The 20,889-nt window shown below is 40.3% G+C and overlaps 1 protein-coding gene across 8 annotated transcripts in view; it reads right to left on the bottom strand.

The window, feature by feature from the left end:
- R3HDM1 (R3H domain containing 1) overlaps nt 1-20,889 on the bottom strand; it is a 546,502-nt gene that overhangs the window by 195,916 nt on the left and 329,697 nt on the right. For all 8 annotated transcript variants that reach the window (XM_053698247.1, XM_053698246.1, XM_053698242.1 and 5 more), the window contains one exon: nt 6,491-6,639. In XM_053698247.1, coding sequence (XP_053554222.1) covers nt 6,491-6,639 — 149 coding nt within the window. The remainder of the gene's footprint in view (nt 1-6,490; nt 6,640-20,889) is intronic.

The following is a 20,889-nucleotide window of genomic DNA, read 5'->3' as shown; positions in this document are numbered from 1 at the left end:
GGTAGAGCCACAAACTGGTAATGCTTGTCTAGGAAAGAGAATCTCAGAAACTGATAGTGATCTGGATGAATCGGAACATGCAGATATGCATCCTGTAAATCTATTGTAGACATATAATGCCCTTGCTGAACAAAAGGCAGGATAGTCCTTACAGTTACCATTTTGAATGTTGGTATCCTTACATAACGATTCAATATTTTTAGATCCAGAACTGGTCTGAAGGAATTCTCCTTCTTTGGTACAATGAAGAGATTTGAATAAAACCCCAGCCCCTGTTCCAGAACTGGAACTGGCATAATTACTCCAGCCAACTCTAGATCTGAAACACATTTCAGAAATGCTCGAGCCTTCGCTGGGTTTACTGGGACACGGGAAAGAAAAAAAATCTCTTTGGGGGGGCGGAGCCAACTCTCTAAGCTAACAGACATGCATCACAGGAGCTCTGGCTCTAAATTTAGGCATTAGGGGTCAAAATATAAGTTTATACATATTTTCACGATTTGTTTGAAGACCCCTGCTAGCTTTCTTCATAAAGGATCCTGTTGTCCAAGTATGGGAACTTTTATATCGAAATAGACCCAAGTTTAAGCCTTATACTGCAACCACGCCGTGGGAGACAATTGGCGAAGCTTTTGTAAGGCTTGTGATTGTCATAGCGGACCCAGCAGCTCATACTATCTACATGCCGGCTTACTTTCTGCACCCAACTACCTGAATTGAAGTGCCGAGAACCAGCCACGGTACGGATATCAGCGGTGGCCTTCACCTCTCTACAAAGGAAAATGGCGGCCGAAACGGACTGTGACCTGATAGCATGGGGCTATATTGAGGCCTCGCACAGATTTCTAGAGGCGTTTTTACCTAAGCTCCTTACCGCAACAGCCCATGGCCCTACGCCGGGTACCCAGACTCTAGGAGGAAGCGAAACCAGCATCGCAGCAGACAACTACTTACCCGTCTTTACACCTACATATCGGGCTGATGTTGACGCCACATTTTTGGACCGGCAGAAAGTCTCCCCCTCCTCTCTTGCTAGGAGCCTGTCTGTGCTGGGCTCTGACCGCGGACATAGAGCGGTATTTACGATTAGCCCGAGGAGAGACAAGACACTGTCCCACTCATATGTAACAGGGGAGGTTTTAGGAGATATGGCCGCTCACTCTGCTCAATATGGGGTACCCGGCAAGTTGGAAGGTGTTCTTGGTAGTTGTCCGCTACGGCTGACTCACCGATTGCCACATAGCCATGGAGGCTGTATTAGTGGCTCGGTTGAAGGCTTGAATTACTATGAAAAAGGATAAACCTACTCCCTACAGGTTTTGCGCTTGGAAAATTTGCGCAATATACTAAATATTAACATTGACACATCAAGTTTGCTGCCCTTACTCCTTTGGATGCCTGCATTGTACGTTTATTCCCATGTTATTGAAGGGTCCGAACCATATATATGCTTTTACATACTGCTCTGTACAGGACTTGGTTATGTTTCCTGCAAGTATTGTTACTAGATTAATCCAAGATGGTCGCAACTTTCAGTGCTGCTTTAGATCTTCACATGAGCCGCATAGGAGACTTCCTCACCGAAAGCTACAAACTCAGTTATCCCACACCCTGAGAGTCATGGACAGATAATGTAATATGTTAATTTATACAGACTCTGATATTTGATCTACTATAGGCTATTGGTAACTGTTTGCCTGTATACCGTACTTCTCAATTTTTCATTATGTTATCTAGATGGTGTAGCTTAGTCATAATAGGCACACGCACCCTTCTAATGCTTCGTTTTTATACTTTACAGCTCAAGGATTTTGTCTTTTCCACATTCACTGACTCAATTATATTGTGCTGACATATAAGGACAACAATACTATGGCCTAAGTGTATTATCTCTTTGCTAACTGGTGGTGTATTCACAAATGTGCTTAGCCTTTTTGAGCTTTATCAGAAGCAGAGTATCTATATTTATGCACACTTATGCCTCCTAGTAACTCCTTATGTTTTCCTTCCCATTGGCTATATATAATCCTTAACCATAAGGGATCGTGTGCGCTGGGCATAGGGCCCGTGCCCAGTTGCTGGGATTCCATTAAGTGAAAAGGAAAAATATGATCCCTTATTGAGATATAAATACTTTCACACTCTGCTTTATGTCAGTGAATGTCATATGATAGTATTGCTGCACCTACAGAAGTAGTTGCACTACCACATTTTCTACCTAGAATATCCCTGTTATAAATGGGTGAGTACTGTGGTTTACTTATACGAGACATACAAGACCTGCTTATTCATGAATAACAGCATTATATGTTTTATTATTGACTTGCATGTATATATCTCTTTATAAGGGGATGTGCCGTGTCCATGGCTAATTCCAATGGAAGCTTTGACATCTCTCATCTCCTATTTAGCAAATGTTTGTTTCGAAGAAAATATTTTACATTAACTCAGACACTTCAGAATACACTTAAGGCTTTATTGAGCAGGCTGGTCCTGCACTATCCATACTAGGCATTATCCCCTTTTCCGCTGTATTTTAAATAACTTAAGGAAATTGTGCCAAATCTTTAAGCTGTATAACTTCCAATACTACCTATACTCTTGACACACTAAAATAGTTTCTCTTTCCTACCTTGAGTTTATTGTATAGTCTGGTCCAACAGCGGTCTATTGAGTTGCAAGGAACATGACCCATGCTTACTGCCTACCTGACTTGACTTACCACCTCCCCCCCCCACCCCCTTAACATATCTCCCTTCTCAGGAGAGTGAATTACGTGGTTTATCTAGCCAATACCACAACTTATTTCCCCTTTTTTGTAATTATATTGGCAACTATACCGCAATCCTAACTACTTTTTTCATAGTGGCTTTTCCAACATAGCAACATGATATCAGTTTTTCACCTTATCTAGTTCAGAAACTTATATAATTTGCTATGTGCATCTTTGAATTTTACCATAATGTTGAATTTATTTCTCCTACCTTGTCATACGACATTGATAAGCCTTACTTACAAATTGAGTTTGAAGTTTTTAAGCACAATATTTTCAATTCAATTACACTACTTATATATAGTGGAACTTATTCTGTTATATTATAAAAAATAAGGAAGGCACATGAAGGCCATTCTTTATCTCCACATTGTGAAATGTATTCCTCAACTATTGTTTGCATTTACCTCACTTTAAAATTTTAAATACTTTTCATTTGCAAGTATCTGCATTCTAAACATCCCTACAGATCTAGAATATGTATAATTTTGCATTCCTGTATATTCTTATGTTTATGCAACATTGTGATTACATGCTTGTAACCTTACTGCCTTTCTCTGTGTCTTCAATAAAAAGAATAAAAAAAAAAAAAAAAAGAAAAAATCTCTTTGCAGGAGGCCTTATCTTGAAGCCAATTCTGTACCCTTCTGAAACAATGTTCTGAATCCAAAGATTGTGAATGGAATTGATCCAAATTTCTTTGAAAAAACGTAATCTGCCCCCTACCAGCTGAGCTGGAATGAGGGCCGCACTTTCATGTGGACTTAGGAGCTGGCTTTGGTTTTCTAAAAGGCTTGGATTTATTCCAGACTGGAGATGGTTTCCAAACTGATACCGCTCCTGTGGATGAAGGATCAGGCTTTTGTTCCTTATTGTGACGAAAGGAACGAAAACGATTATTAGACCTAAATTTACCTTTAGATTTTTTATCCTGTGGTAAAAAAGTTCCTTTCCCTCCAGTAACAGTTGAGATAATAGAATCCAAATGAGAACCAAATAATTTATTACCCTGGAAAGAAAGGGAAAGCAAAGTAGACTTAGAAGACATATCAGCATTCCAAGTTTTAAGCCATAAAGCTCTTCTAGCTAAAATAGCTAGAGACATATACCTGACATCAACTCTAATGATATCAAAGATGGCATCACAAATAAAATTATTAGCATGTTGAAGAAGATTAATAATGCTATGAGAATTATGATCTGTTACTTGTTGCGCTAAAGCTTCTAACCAAAAAGTTGAAGCTGCAGCAACATCCGCTAAAGATATAGCAGGTCTAAGAAGATTACCTGAACACAAGTAAGCTTTTCTTAGAAAGGATTAAATTTTCCTATCTAAAGGATCCTTAAAGGAAGTACTATCTGCCGTAGGAATAGTAGTACGCTTAGCAAGAGTAGAGACAGCCCCATCAACCTTAGGGATTTTGTCCCAAAACTCTAATCTGTCAGATGGCACAGGATATAATTGCTTAAAACGTTTAGAAGGAGTAAATGAATTACCCAAATTATTCCATTCCCTGGAAATTACTTCAGAAATAGCATCAGGGACAGGAAAAACTTCTGGAATAACTACAGGAGATTTAAAAACCTTATTTAAACGTTTAGATTTAGTATCAAGAGGACCAGAATCCTCTATTTCTAATGCAATTAAGACTTCTTTAAGTAAAGAACAAATAAATTCCATTTTAAATAAATATGAAGATTTATCAGCATCAACCTCTGAGACAGAATCCTCTGAACCAGAAGAACCATTATCAGAATCAGAATGATGATGTTCATTTAAAAATTCATCTGAAAAATGAGAAGTTTTAAAAGACTTTTAAGTTTACTAGAAGGAGGAATAACAGACATAGCCTTCTTAATGGATTTAGAAACTAAATCTCTTATGTTATCAGGAACACTCTGAGTATTAGATGTTGTCGGAACACCAACAGGTAATGTAACATTACTAAAGGAAATATTATCTGCATTAACAAGTTTGTCATGACATTCAGTACAAACAACAGCTGGAGGAACAGATACCACAAGTTTACAGCAGATACACTTAACTTTGGTAGATCCAGCACCAGGCAGTGATTTTCCAGAAGTATCTTCTGACTCAGTGTCAATCTGGGACATCTTGCAATATGTAATAGAAAAAACAACATATAAAGCAAAATTGATCAAATTCCTTAAATGACAGTTTCAGGAATGGGAAAAAATGCCAGTGAACAAGCTTCTAGCAACCAGAAGCAATAAAAAATGAGACTTAAATAATGTGGAGACAATAGTGACGCCCATATTTTTTAGCGCCAAAAAAGACGCCCACATTATTTGGCGCCTAAATGCTTTTGGCGCCAAAAATGACACCACATCCGGAACGCCGACACTTTTGGCGCAAAAAAAGTAAAAAATGACTCAACTTCCGGCGACACGTATGGCGCCGGAAATAGAAAAAATGTTTGCGCTAAAAACGTCTGCGCCAAGAATGACGCAATAAAATGAAGCATTTTCAGCCCCCGCGAGCCTAACAGCCCACAGGGAAAAAGTCAAATGATTTATTCATATGCATTATCCCAAATATGAAACTGACTGTCTGAAATAAGGAACGTTGAACATTCTGAGTCAAGGCAAATAAATGTTTGAATACATATATTTAGAACTTTATATAAAAGTGCCCAACCATAGCTTAGAGTGTCACAGAAAATAAGATTTACTTACCCCAGGACACTCATCTACATGTAGTAGAAAGCCAAACCAGTACTGAAACGAGAATCAGTAGAGGTAATGGTATATATAAGAGTATATCGTCGATCTGAAAAGGGAGGTAAGAGATGAATCTCTACGACCGATAACAGAGAACCTATGAAATAGACCCCGTAGAAGGAGATCATTGAATTCAAATAGGCAATACTCTCCTCACATCCCTCTGACATTCACTGCACGCTGAGAGGAAAACCGGGCTCCAACCTGCTGCGGAGCGCATATCAACGTAGAATCTAGCACAAACTTACTTCACCACCTCCATAGGAGGAAAAGTTTGTAAAACTGATTTGTGGGTGTGGTGAGGGGTGTATTTATTGGCATTTTGAGGTTTGGGAAACTTTGCCCCTCCTGGTAGGAATGTATATCCCATACGTCACTAGCTCATGGACTCTTGCTAATTACATGAAAGAAAAATGTTTTCCATTCCCTGGCTTTTTATATTTTGCCTTGCTATAGATGTTAATATTAATGTATGTTAGAGCAAACTAAGAATCTGGTTGTAACTATTAAATGTGGAATTAATCCCACAAAACACTGTTTAGCTCTATTCACTAGGTAGGTCGCTGTGCAAGTGGTTGAAAGTGGAGGTGCATGTTAATGAGCTAAATAACAAAAATCTAAATATTTAATTCAATTAATGGCATATTTGATTTCAGTACTGTGGGACGAATGTATGATTTCCTAATGGATTGATTTAAGATAATTTTGCTATGGGTGACCAGAAAATCATTTTTTTTTTTCAAACTGAATGAACAAGGATTAAAAAAACATGGAAGTTATATGTCAGGTGTACTGATATATATATAATTCTTCTCTTTTACAGGCAAAAAGAAAATATATTACTTTAATGTTACTTTAAACAGTGTCCTTTTTATAAAAAATATATATATTTTCAACAATTGATGTTTTGAAGTCTATGTCCTTTCAACTTTTCTTACAAAACACTCTATATTGTCTGACTCTTATTGCACGTACCTGTGGTAATATATGGTTTGGTGCTTGTGGTGGAGGTGGTGGTGGTGGGGGAGGAGGGGCAGGTGCAGGCACTTGGGTCCTTACAGGTTGCTGAGTTACAGGAGGGTTGTATACAACTGGAGTGCCATCGGGATTTATAAATGGCTGACCTGAAAAAAATAAATCATAAACCTCTGGAATGATACATTAGTAAATTGCAGACCTAAAAATAGCAGAAATGTTCTATAAAAGAAAATGACACCTTGCTAAATAATAATAATAAAAAATAATGAAATACAAAGGGTTCTATTAAAAAAAAAACAAAAAAAAACAATTGGGGTCTGCACCAGCTCTCCTTGCAGGTCGTATACAGATATGTACAGAAATTCAGTACCGCTAATTCTGGAAAACCACACTAACAGGGTGCAGACATTTTTATGCATCTCAGTGTATGAAATTAACTGTACAATATTTTGGTAATACTAATAATAAAAACATATATATATATATATATATATACACATATATATATATATATATATATATATATATATATATATATATATATTGTGCTGCTATTATAACCAATCTTCTTGTTTTATATTGCAGAAAAGTATTTGTAGTGGTAAACAGGGAGAGCAAACATTTCTTTTTGGACAGCATCTCTATTTCATGTCTACACGGAAAAGGTAGCATTACAGAAATGTTAAATTATTACTTTCTAATATGTTCAAAATTTAGCAAAGCTGCAAGAGAAATCAATAAAACACACCAGTTTATACATGAAAAGTGAAAGTATGGCAAAGTTGAGAAGATTCCCTGCATTGCCTTAAAGCAAAAACAGTAAAGTTTATATTAAAAAAAAAGTTCTCTCACATTTTGTTACTTTAAGTAAGTCATTACAGATAATGGTTTTGAGCTTTGATCTAAGCATGAATAAATGTTTGAGATCAGGATGAAAATCTAAAAAAACTTGTGGAAAGGACAATGAAACAGCTTTAAAGTTTAATAAGTGTTTACGTCTGGCAATTCTGAATCTGCTCAATCAAGTTTCTGAATAGACATAAAATGACAAATAAAATAAATGCTTAGGTGATAAATTTCTTTCTTTCCAGGCATAGAGAGTCCATGAAAGATTCCAATTACTAGTGGGATAACAGAGCTGTTAAGTATCACTTCCCTTACCCATAATCCCCAGTCATTCGGCCGAAGGGAAATGGAAAAAGAAAACACAAGGGTATAGAGGTGCCTGAGGAGTAGACAAAAAAAACTGCCATCTTAATTTGAATAAGATGGGTCGTGAACTCTCCATGCCCAGGAAAGAAATACATTTATCAGGTAAGTATGAATTTAGTTTTATTTCCTATGGCATGGAGAGTCCACAAAACGTTCTAATTACTAGTGGGAACCAATACCCAAGCTAGAGGACACAGAATGAATAGGGAGAGAGAACAAGACAGGCAGACCTAAACTGAAGGTACCACTGCTTGAATAACCTTTCTCCCAAAAGAAGCCTCAGCTGAGGCAAAAGTATCAAATTTGTAGAATTTGGAAAAAGTATTAGAGGACCAAGTGGCCACCTTACAGATTTGCTCCACAGAAGCTTCATTTTTGATAGCCCATGAAGATGAAACAGCTCTAGTGGAATGAGCCGTAATTCTCTCAGGAGGCTGCTGTCCTGCTGTCTCATAAGTTAAATAGATAACACTTCTCAACCAGAGAGAAAGAGTGGTAGAATTAGCCTTCTGACCCCTACGCTTACCAGAGAAAATAATAAACAGAGCAGAAGTCTGCCAAAAATCTTTAGTTGCTTGAAGGTAAAATTTAAGAGCATGCACAACATCCAAGTTATGCAAAAGAGACTTTCCTTCTGGGAAGAACGGTTAGGACAAAAAGGAACAACAATTTCCTGATTAATATTGCGATCTGACACTACCTTAGGGAGAAACCCCAGTTTAGTACGAAGGACCGCCTTATCAGCATGAAAAATAAAGTAAGGGGAATCGCACTGCAGAGCCGAAAGTTTAAAAGACTCCAAGGAGGAGCAACAGATTTAAACACAGGCCTGACTCTGACCAAGGCCTGAACAAAAGAGTGAACATCTGGCAGAACTACCAGACGTTTATGCAGAAGAATAGACAGAGCAGACATCTGACCTTTCAAAGTACTGACTGACAACCCATAACCCACCTCCAGGCCCTCCAGAAGAAAAGCCAAAATTCGAGAAACCCTTACTTTGTTCCAAGAAAAACCTTTTGAATCACTTAGTATTTTTTTTTTTTTTTAAGCTTATTTTTATTACATTTCATGTTATACAATTTACAATGATTAAAAAAAAGGAAAGAAATAGGGCCATCGCCTATGATATCGTCGCCACAACATATAAAGCAAAACAAGCAACAAATCATCCGTTTCATTTTAGTACAACCAAGTAAATTTTCATATGTCTTCTATTATTTAATAATCCTACAAACTTATTACTCATATATACTGACATGATATAGTACTACCATCTCATACTGACCAAAAAGAGGTCATAGCAGGGGCACAGCAAAAGAGGAAAAAAAAAGGGGGGGCCACCATTGACCTACTCTTTCTCTCCTCTCTCTCTCCCCTTCCATCCCCTATTCCACGGCTCTTCTATGACCCTGTAAGACTGACAAGCAAAAGTAATCAGATTTTTGAAACAATACAACTATTTATCTTTGGATTCTTTCTGGATATGACAATATAACCCTTCGCCACTTGGAGAAAAATCTCTTGACTCTCTTCTCCTCTGCTGTATTCGGATCATTTTGTTCTACATTAATTTGGTAGAACATTTTTCTTTAAGTTCATTCAGGCTGGAAGCTGATTTAGCTTTCCAAGAGCGTAGAATTATATTCCTACCGACTAGAATTGTTGTATTGATCAGATCAATGTTCGTATTTTCATTAGGACTGTTATATAAAATGTAATATCTATGAGGTTGAGAGTTATCTTCCTATCCAGGAATCTATTTAACCAAAAGTATGCTTTTTTCCAAAACTTGTTTACTTTTGGACATTGCCAGAAACAATGAAAAAAAATAACCTTCGGTAAAGAGCATCTGGAGCAAAAGGCAATCTTCTGTGGAGACCATCTCGCAACTATCTCTGGTGACAAATATGCTTTATTTAAAACTCTTATGTGCGACTCTCTCCATGCCTGCGAGAATGTACAGTTGTAGACCACGTCAAGACTCCGTTTAATATCCTCGACTGAAATATCAACAAATTCCTTCTGCCATTTACCTTGTAAAATTTCTAAATTCTTCTGGCCAGTCTTTCGCAATAATAGATTAAACCAGACTGAGATTGAAGTAATCCCAGCTTTGTTTAACTTAATCCCTTGATCTATATCTTCCCAAGTGACCAGTCTCTTTCCTGGCTTCCCGTTACAGAGATATAATACTGTCTAAGCTAAAGATATGCATAAAATTCTTTATTTAATAGCCCATACTCCACTCCTGCCTTAAAAGATCAAATGATTTAATAGAGCCTGGTGATTGGTCCTCCAATTGATACATAAAGGCCAATCCTTGTTTCCATGTCTTAAAAATGTTTGTCACTAAACTCGGGGCAAAATACATACTGCCCCAGATAGGGCGATAGCGTGATAGTCGCTTATTTATAAACAAAAAGTCCCACACACTGCAAGTACAACTGTGCGACCCTGAAAAGGCCGACTTACCGCATCCAGTTCTAGGGAATTAGTGGTGATCCGTCTCCGGTCTGGCCTCTGGACACTGGACCCAATTGGTTCTCAACCGTCAAGAGTCTTTCTTGTTGTCCTGCGATACCATGTCGCCTGTAGTGCCCAAGAACTCCTCGAGTCTGCCAGCTGTACGTTGTCGTTCTGGTCACACCCCCTTCTAGTGCGTCCAATCCAAGGGAGAGGGGGGAGGAGGCAATCCACCACCCCCCTCTAGTTATTAAGGCCAGGAAGGCTCTAAATGTAAATCCCATGCTTACATATGTATGCTTACTTTCACGCTCTCTTTTTTTCACATAGGAACGTAGTGTTAGCGCTTCCCTCACGAATAGGGTAAGCAGCAAAACAATGCGAATGAAAAGTAAAAATGTATTCTCAACAATATGCTCAGTATTCAATATTGTATATATATATATATGTAAATAGAACCACAACATAAGGGTGTTTTGTTTATTTGTAAAACTTAAAATTATAGAAATTGCAAATCGGATCCTAAATAATGAATTGGATGTTAATGCTTACATATGAGTACGTGCTTGTAACCAATCAAGAGCAGGGATTGGCTCAACTGATTGCCCAATGGGATGAGAGATGGTCCTTGAAAAAGGGCGGCTGTTTTTATCTCTTATCAGCTAAGATTGCAGCTGAAAAGCCGAAACGCGTCAGCCGTTTCTTTCCTCCCATCTTCAAATTGGGCAACCAGCTGCTGTCAGTGTTTATTGCAGCAATTTCAGGAGGTTTTACGACCTATATATGAACTTTATGTTTCAATACGTACAGCGCTATTTTGGAAATAAACGCTGTATTATACATCTGCCGGTGCTCCTGTTTCTTCATTTGTATTCAGTCGCTTATTTATGCCTGATACCCTTTTAAGTTTAAACCAGGCTAACACCACATTATATATTGTTTTTCTATCTTTTATACGTGGTGTAATATCTTTTTTTTTCTGCGTGAAGTAACCCTACTGTCGAAGCAGTCTGTATGATATCATTATCTATATCTAAATATGTTGCCATATTCCCCTCATTAATCCAATCACTGGCTACTTTGATTATACCTGCCAGATTGTAAAAGCGCTATTCTTGCTTTCTTCTTGTTCCAAAGGAACTGGGAGAAATAGGAATGAAACTTCTTTACATCTTTATCTTAGTTAAATAGAGGAAGATTTTGGCACAGGAACAGGATTTTTGGTAAAAGAATCATCTTGACTAGCTGTATTTTTGCCGACTCCATCTTCCTAAGTGCGCTCTGATTGAACTCCATAAATTCCTATAGTTGTTATTGTACCATTCTGCCGGATCCTTATTTAGACTAATGCCTAGGTATTTAATCTGTCTGTCTGCTTCTTTAAATGGAAGTATATGTAAGCTCCACTTATTTTTAATTAGCCATGAAATTTCAGATTTTGGAATGTTTATTCTAAACCCTGAGAAAGAGCCAAAATTACGAAATAGATTCACCAAAACTGGGATGTTTTCCTTAGTATTTCCAATAAAAATAAGCAGATCGTCCGCATAAAGAGAAAGCACTATTTTTTGTTTTTCCTACCACCATTCCTGGTAATTTGCTTCTAAGTTTTATTGCAAATGCTTCTATAGATATGTTAAAGAGCAACGGTGAGACAAGGCAAACCTGTCTTGTGCCTTTCGCGATTTCAACTTTTGGAGAGAGGTAGCCGTTAATTGCAATAGAGGAATAAGGGTTCTTGTATATAAGTTTAACAAAAGAGCTAAAGTTCTCGGACTTTATACAAAAGTGTTCTATTACCATCAAAACTCTTCGCATATTTTTCGTCAGGTTACGTCCGTCCAAAAAACCTGCTTGGGCCTGGTGTATTAATGTCCCAATATTTTTTTTTCAATTTGTTTGCCACTATTGCCGTTAAAAGTTTGTAGTCGTTTAATAGTGAAATAGGCCTATAAGAATCGAGATCAATTGTTGCGGCTGTATAGTATGGGAAGGACATTTCATTCTGAATAAAATATTTATTGAATAGATCATACAGGGTATGTGATATCTGATCTGCTAAAATCTTGTAAAATTCTATGGGAACCTGATCTGGACCCGGAGCCTTCTTCACCGTCGCCATTTTTATAGCCTTCAGAATTTCCTCTTTGGTAATGGGCGCGTTTAACTTTAACTCTAGCTTTTCTCTGTCTATCCTAGGGACCTGCATACCAACCCAAAAGTCCTGTTTTTTCACATGATCAATCTCTTCTGCTGCATAAATTCTCTGGAAATAGCCATGGAATATGTCTTTAATCTGGGCAATGTCGACTTGTCTACCCGTTTGTGTTTTGGATTGCCACTATATCATTTTTCTTTTTACGAGAGTTGACCAATAATGAGAGCCATTTCAATGTTCTCCCATTGAAATTATGAAATGCCGCGGTATTTTTAATCTCTTTTTGACTTATCTTTTGATTAAGAAAACTTTCTCATTCTAATTTTGCTTCTTGATAGTTATCCCATGATCTCTTTTCTGGCTTTTCCAGATATCTCCCATAGCTATTCCTCAGAGCGTTAGCAAGTTGTACTTCTCTGGCCTTGGATATCCTATTCTGTTTTATAAGCCAAGCCTTGATTTCTCAACGGAAGAATGTCTTTGCAGATTCCCAGAAAATCACAACTTTTTCGATGTATGACATATTATAGCGCACAAATTCTGGAATTTGATGTTGTGCAGTAGATATCGAGGTAAGAAGAAATGGTTTATTCTTACTTTCTCCTGGGCTTTATAACAAATTTTAAGAGTAATACTAGCATGATCTGATAGATACATATCGTTAATGGCTGCTTCCAAGTCCAGGGTTAGCATTTTCGCTCTTACCAAAAAAAAAAATCTAATCTGGAAAAACATAAAATTATGCTTACCTGATAATTTCATTTCCATCCGTGGGAGAAGAGTCCACTGCTTCATTCATTACTTGTGGGAATTAAGAACCTGGCCACCAGGAGGAGGAAAGACAACCCAGCCAAAGGCGTAAATACCTCTCCCACTCCCCTCATCCCCCCAGTCATTCTGGCAAGGGAACAAGGAACAGTAGGAGAAATATAAGGGAATAAATGGTGCCAGAAGATTATTAATAAATTTAGGGAACAAATACCCAAGCTCTAAACAGGAGACTGAATGAAAAAAAAACGGGAGGGTAAAGGAGACGGACCCTATACTGAGGGCACTACAGCCTGCAGAACCTTTCTCCCAAAAGTTGCTTCCGCCGAAGCAAAAACGTCAAATTTATAACATTTTGCAAAAGTATGTAAGGAAGACCAAGTGGACGCCTTACAAGTCTGCTCCATAGAAGCCTCGTTCATAAAGGTCCAAGAAGAGGCCACAGCTCTAGTCGAGTGAGCTGTAATCCTCTGAGGATGCTTGTGTCCCGCTGTCTCATATGCCAGACTGAGTATACTTTTCAATCAAAAAGATAGAGAAGTGGCAGAGGCCCTTTGTCCCCTGTATACATAACAAAAAAGGACCAAGCCTGTATGAACTCCTTTGTGGCCTGAAGATAAAACTTCAACGCCCGAACCACGTCCAGATCATGAAGTAACCTCTCCTTCGAAGAAAAAGGGTTAGGACACAAAGAAGGAACTACTATTTAATGATTGATGTTACGACTTGACACCACCTTGGCAAGGAATCCCAATCCAGTGCGAAGAACAACCTTATCGGCATGAAAAACCAAGTAGGGAGGCTCACATTGCAAGGTCGCCAACTCTGAGACTCGCGCCGATGCAACAGCCAGTAATAATAGGACTTTCCATGAAAGAACCTTAATGTCAAGTGCATGCATAGGCTCAAACAGAACCCTCTGCAAGATCTTAAGAACCAAGTTTAAGCTCCAAGGAGAAGCCTGATTCCTGAAAACAGGCCTGATCCTAACCAGAGCCTGAACAAAGGACTGAATGCCAGGAAGCTCCGAAAGGATCGTATGCAACAGTACAGATAAAGTCGAGATCTGTCCCCATAGGGAACTGGCGGCAAGACCCTTATCCAGACCGTCCTGGAGAAAGGCTAAAATCCTGGATACCCTGACCTTATGCCAGGGATATCCTCATTCCTCACACCAGGAAAAGTAGGTACACCAAACCTTGTGGTAGATGCGTCGAGTGACTGGCTTCCTGGCATTAACAAGTATGTCAATCACTTTTTCAGAAAATCCTCTCTTGGCTAAGACTAGTCATTCAATCTCCACGCAGTCAGTCTCAGAGAATCTAGATTTTGATGTAGAAAGGGACCTTGAACCAGCAGATCCCTGCAACAAGGTAACTTCCATGGCGGAGATGACGACATCGCCACCAGATCTGCAAACCACAACCTCCGCCCCCATGATGGAGCAATCGGAGTAGCCAAAGCTTGCTCCTGCTTGATGCAGGCCACTACCAGAGGTAGAAGATATAACGGTGGAAATATGTAAATTAGGAAGAAGTCCCAGGGTACCACCAAGGCATCTATCAGTTCCGCCTGGGGATCCCTGGATCATGACCCGTATCTGGGTAGCTTGCAAGTGAGTCTGGACGCCATGAGATCTATCTCTGGCGTCCCCCATCTGCTGCAGATTTCTGCAAACATCTTGGGATGGAGGGACCATTCCCCTGGATAAAACGCCTGTCTGCTCAGAAAATCCGCTTTCCAGTTGTCCACACCCGGAATGTGGATAGCTGAGAGCAAACAATTGTGAGTCTCCACCCAATCCAGAATCCGAGATACTTCCCTCATGGCTAGGGAGCTTCTCGTCCCCCCCCCCCCCCGATGGTTTATGTAAGCCACAGAGGTAATGTTGTCCGACTGGAATATGATGAATCAGGATGACCCCAGAAGGGGCCAAACTCTCAGAGCGTTGAATATCGCTCGAAGTTCCAAAATATTTATCGGTAGACCCAACTCTTCTCAAGTCCATCTTCCCTGTACCCTTCTGGCACCACAAACAGCTCCCCATCCTGATAGACTTGCATCCGTGGTCACAATCTCCCAGGATGGTCTCAAAAAGGATGTCCTCTGTGACAAATGCCTAGTCGGGTCCACCAAGATAGGGACTCCCTCACCGGTCTGTTTAGAGATATCTGTTGGGACAGATCTGAATGATTGCCGGTTCATTGTCTCAACATGCACAGCTGAAGAGGTCTGAGATGGAACCTGGCAAATGGAATGACATCTATGCAGGATACCATGAGCCCGATCACCTCCATACACCTGGTCATAGATGTCCTGGAGGATGTTTGAAGAGCTAGACAGTTGGACGCAAGCTTGTAGCGTCTCTGATCTGTCAAAAATATCTACATGGCTGAAGAATCTATTATTCCCAGGAATTTCACCCTGTTGCTGGGGACCAATTAACTCTTTCCTTCGTTTATCTTCCACCCATGGGACCGAAGGAGAAGAGCTCTCGAGTGATCCTCCGCAAGACTGTAGGACGGAGCCTGGACCAGGATATTGTGCAGATAAGGTGCCACTGCAATTCCTCTGACTCTCACTACTGGGAGAAGAGCTCCCAGAACTTTCGTGACAGTCACCAGACCAAACGGAAGGGCAACAAAGTGGAAGTGCTGGTCCAGGAAGGCAAATCTTAGAATCCTGAAGTGATCCTTGAGGATTGGAACGTGAAGGTAAGCGTCCTTCAAGTCTATAGTTGTCATGAATTGCCCCTCTTGAACCAGGGGCAAAATTGACCTGATCGTCTCCATCTTAAACGACAGAACTGACAAATTTGTTTAGGGCCTTTAGGTCCAGAATTGGGCAGAACGTGCCCTCCTTCTTTGGGACACGAAAAGGTTTGAATACCACCCCAGGCCTCTTTCTGCCGGAGGGACTGGGACGATTACTCTGAGAGATAAGAAATCCCACACACACCCGAGGAAGGGGTGTCTCTTTTCTGGTCTTGAATATGTGTTTGACTCGGGAATCTGCCTCTGGGCGGATAAGACTTGAAACCTATCCTGTAACCCTGGGATACGACCTCCAGAACCAAAGGGTCTATAACGTCTCTTCTCCAGGCCTCCGCAAAAAGAGATAGTCTGCGCCCTACATGATCCGAAGATAGACCAGGGGCCGCCCCTTCATGCCGACTGATTCAGCGGGCTTTTTCTGCTTGGACTTGTTCCAAGAGTAAGCTAGCTTCCAAGATCCCTTGGATTGCTCCGACTTTACGGCAGGCTGTTGGCGCTGAGACTTGTCCGTACGAAAGGGACGAAAAGTAGATCCCTTAGGTTTAGCCTTCTTATCCTGAGGCAAGAAGGCACCCTTGCCACCAGTGACTGTAGATATGATAGAATCCAGGCCCAGGCCAAACGAAACCTTCTTCTTGAATGGGACGGAAAGCAAGAGAGACTTAGAAGTCATGTCCGCAGACCACGACTTTAGTCACAGAGCCCTGCGGGCTAAAACAGAAAAACCTGACGTCTTAGCATTCAGGTGAATAATCTGTATGTTAGCATCACAAATGAACAAATGCGCCACTCTTAAGGCCTTGATTCGTTCTAGAATTTCATAGAGAGGAGTCTCCACCCCGACCATAGCTGATAGAGCGTCACACCAGTAGGTAGCCACACCAGTGACCACCGCCGCCGGTTGAAAAACGAACCCCATGAGTTGGAACATCTTCCGCAGAATGGACTCTATCTTTTTATCCATGGGTTCCTTGAAAGAGGAGCTATCCTCTAGCGGAATAGTCGTTCTCTTAGCAAGCGTGGAGATAGCGCCATCCACCTTAGGGACAGTTCCCCACAGTTCAAGCTGTGAGTCCGAAACGAGAAAAAACTTATAAAAGAAGAGGGGGAAAAGGGCGAACCAAGTTTCTCCCATTCATTCTTAATAATGTTAGCCATTTTGAATGGAACCGGGAAGGCCTGGGGCACTATCTTGTCCTAATAAACCCTATCCAGTTAAGGGATCGAAGGTTCAGCAGAAAGAGCAAATGCTCCATCTTAAATTTGAAATCTTGCTCCTCCGTGGACGGAGGCCTAGACAAAGCCGATTCCAACCCAGAACCGACATCCTCCAATAGGTCAGTGTTGTCTTCCTCAGCGGATAATCTGTCCGAGACATCCAGAGTCGAAGACCCCTGAGACGGATAGCAGTGCCGTACCTTCCACTTGCGCTTAGTAGGGCGAGGCATCGCATTAATGGCCACAGAAACCGCTGTCTGTAATTGATCAGCGAAGCCTGGAGGCCAAAAGGACCCCTCCCGCAGGAGGATTAGTAAGGCCCTGTGGAACTGCTTGTGTAATCGAAGATGATAGCTGGGAACGCACCACCCAGGGAGAGGAGCTCTCAGAGGTGGACGGCTCAGTCGTACTAAATACCTTATTCTTTTTGGAAATAGCAATATTGTCAAAGCATGTTGAACAGAGTTGCGTAGGCAGTTCGACAGGAACCTCCTCACAATATACACAGTTAATGTGTTTGGATAAAGAGGGAGTATCCTCTAACATATCAGATTCCTCCATAGCTTGCGCATTTATTACGGACTTGATCAAATATAAATGGCACCTTTATATCCCAATGGCCGGGGCACTCACCACCTCCTATGACCCGGACTACAAGAAACAGCTTTCGTCTCCTTCGAAGGGAGGTCGAGAAAGAGGAAGTTGCAGAGGCCACACCCGGCCACATGGAGTGCCATGCAGGACCGCCCCTGCACTCGAGAGAAGAACGCGCCATAAAAGCCTGCCTCAATGTCTCGCTAATGAACTGTTTTCCACACTGACGGAGCCTCATCTCACACAAAAGCAGTAGAAAAACACAAACAATATTATGCATAATAATATCCCCCCTGTTCAACAGCCCCCTTCCGAGGGTATTACCCTAGATTCTATAAAGATAAAAGGAGCAACACTTTGACCCTGTCTTCTTGCATTATCTAATTAAATTAGGGAGCATAAACGTTACAGAAAATAAATCTTTTGTTCCCAACCTCCATATGTATAATTATATTTCCTCCTTATCTAAATCCTGTTCAATTTATCTTAAAATCTAATTTTTTTATTCACTAGACACGCCACCCCCTTTTTCCTCTTTGTGCATGGTGTTTCTATAATTTCTATAATTTCTCCGACCCATTTGCATACTAGACCTCATTGGATTCTCCGCAATAGATTCAGATTCTTCCAAAGTAGCAAGAACCTCCTTCAAAAGAATTTGAAGGAGTTCTAACTTAAATCTGAAATTAATCTCCTCTGAATCTGCAGAATTTGTCACTACAGTATCAGAATCTGACAATTCCCCCTGAGAAGTCACGGAAGACTCATCCTCATCAGATAATTGAGACAAACTGACTAACACAGATTTAGCAGAGTCAGCCTTACTAACATCAATATGTTTAGATTTCCTCTTACGCTTACCAGAAACCTTTGGAAAAGCTGATAAAGCTGCAGAAATAGCAGAAGCAATCTGAGCAGCGAAATCGCCAGGTAAAAAAACACCCCCAGGAGATTGAGAGGATTCAAATACTTTCCACAAGGATTTAACCCCTATAGTGCCTGTACCATCAAACCTAGAAGGGAAAGCATTTACCTGCGGATCCTACTCTGTCAGGCAGGAGCTGTTTTCTGAGGTGTGGCAGCTTCACCATATCTACCAAGGACCTAGAGAAAAGAAAGAAGAGTAACCAACTCTGGTTTTCTATAACAGGGGTAGCAATAATGTTAGAATTTTAAGCAAAGACCACCTCACGGTCCTCTATCTGCTAATAGCCACCATTACTCTTACTAAAGAGATTGACATGGACACAGCATAGCCCCAATCCTTGCTTGCAGGGAAAAGTACCCATTAAAAGGATTAAAATCTTCAGACACCATCTTTGCCATCCTCCCATGATCAAGGCAAAGAGAATGACTGGGTTATGAGTAAGGGAAGTGATACTTAACAGCTCTGCTGGGGTGCTCGTTGCCTCCTCCTGCTGGCAAGGAGTGAATATTCCACTAGTAATTAGAATGTTTCATGGACTCTCCATGCCATAGAAAATAAATTAAAAAGGTCTGTGTAGGTTCTTAAAAACAATACTTTATTTACTTTTGATAAAATGTGCTGCAAGAGGCAAATCTGTCCTCCTTATGTACTGATTATACAGAGGAGACCCTACCTCACCCAAGACGAAATAGGTGTGATTAATAATTCTTGCTGAATTAATTAATTATTATTAATTTTCCTTGAATTTATGTCATAAGAGGCATCCTCTAAATAAACATGAAGGGCTTAGGATGCTATTGGGGCAGTAAAGTTAAAATAAAATGTTCATGATTCAGATAGAGCATGCAGTTTTAAACAACTTTCAAATGTACTTCTATCATTTAATATGCTTTGTTTTCTGTGTATCCTTGGCTGAAAAGCATACCTAAGTAGAATAAGGAGCACTACTAGGAGCTAGCTGCTGATTGGTGGCTGCACATACATGCCTCTTTATTGGCTCATGTGCCGTGTTCAGCTAGCTGCCAGTAGTGAATTGCTGCTCTTTCAACAATGGATACCTAGAGAATAAAGAAAATGTGAAAATAGATGTAAATTGGAAAGTTATTTAAAACAGCATGCTCTATCAGAATCATGAAACAAAAATGCTGGGATTCACATCCCTTTAAATAGTATTCACAGCTCTAGGGAAACCACAAATCATTAAATCTTTGGCTGAAATGTAAACTATGCATTACTGCCTAATTACAAATGCATATTTCTCAGTACATTCTAAACTCCATAAAGATAAGGAGGAAAAGGTGTTAATTCCTGGCTACTGTAAAGATCTCTCCAAGTTATATAAAATGGGAGAGAAAGAGAGAAAGTGTGGAAAAAACATAAATTATGCTTACCAGATAGTTTCATTTCCTTCTGTACAAGGAGTCCACAGCTTAATTTCTTACTGTTGGGAAATACTGAACCTGGCCACCAGGAGGAGGCAAATACCTCTCCCACTTCCCCCATCCCCCAGTCATTCTGCCGAGGGAACAAGGAACAGTAGGAGAAATATCATATAAAAGGTGCCAGAATTTTTTTTAATAATTTAGAGGGCCGCCCATCGGAGAACACGGACGGGGGCCGTGGACTCTCCTTGTACAGAAGGAAATGAAATTATCTGGTAAGCATAATTTATGTTTTCCTTCTTAATACAAGGAGAGTCCACGGCTTCATTCCTTAGTGTTGGGAAACATATAGCCAAGCTCTAGAGGACAATGAATGAAACGGGAGGGAGAAAAAGAGAGGCGGACCATAATCTGAGGGAACCACAGCCTGCAAAACCTCTCTTCCGAAGGCAGCTTCAGCTGAAGCAAAAACATCAAACTTGTACAATTTAGAAAAAGTGTGTAGAGAGGACCAGGTGGCCGCCTTACAAATCTGATCCATAGAGGCCTCCATTCTTAAAGGCCCAAGAGGAAGCCACTGCTCTAGTAGAATGAGCAGTATTTCTCTGAGGAGGTCTATGTCCCGCTGTCTCATAGGCTAAGTGGATAAGACTCCTCAAACAAAAGGATAAAGGAAGTTGAAGAGACCTTCTGGCCCTTACACTTCCCATAATATGCCACAAATAAGGAAGAAGCTTGTCTAAAATCCTTAGTAGCTTAAAGATAAAACTTAAAGGCACGAACCACGTCCAAAACATGAAGAAAACGTTCCTTCGAAAAGGAAGGATTAGGACACAAAGAAGGGACAACAATCTCTCGATTGATGTTGCGGTCTAACACGACGTTAGGGAGAAGCC

This window comes from Bombina bombina, chromosome 1, assembly GCF_027579735.1.
Source record: "Bombina bombina isolate aBomBom1 chromosome 1, aBomBom1.pri, whole genome shotgun sequence".
NCBI lineage: Eukaryota > Metazoa > Chordata > Amphibia > Anura > Bombinatoridae > Bombina > Bombina bombina.
This window is presented reverse-complemented; position numbering and strand designations above follow the sequence as displayed.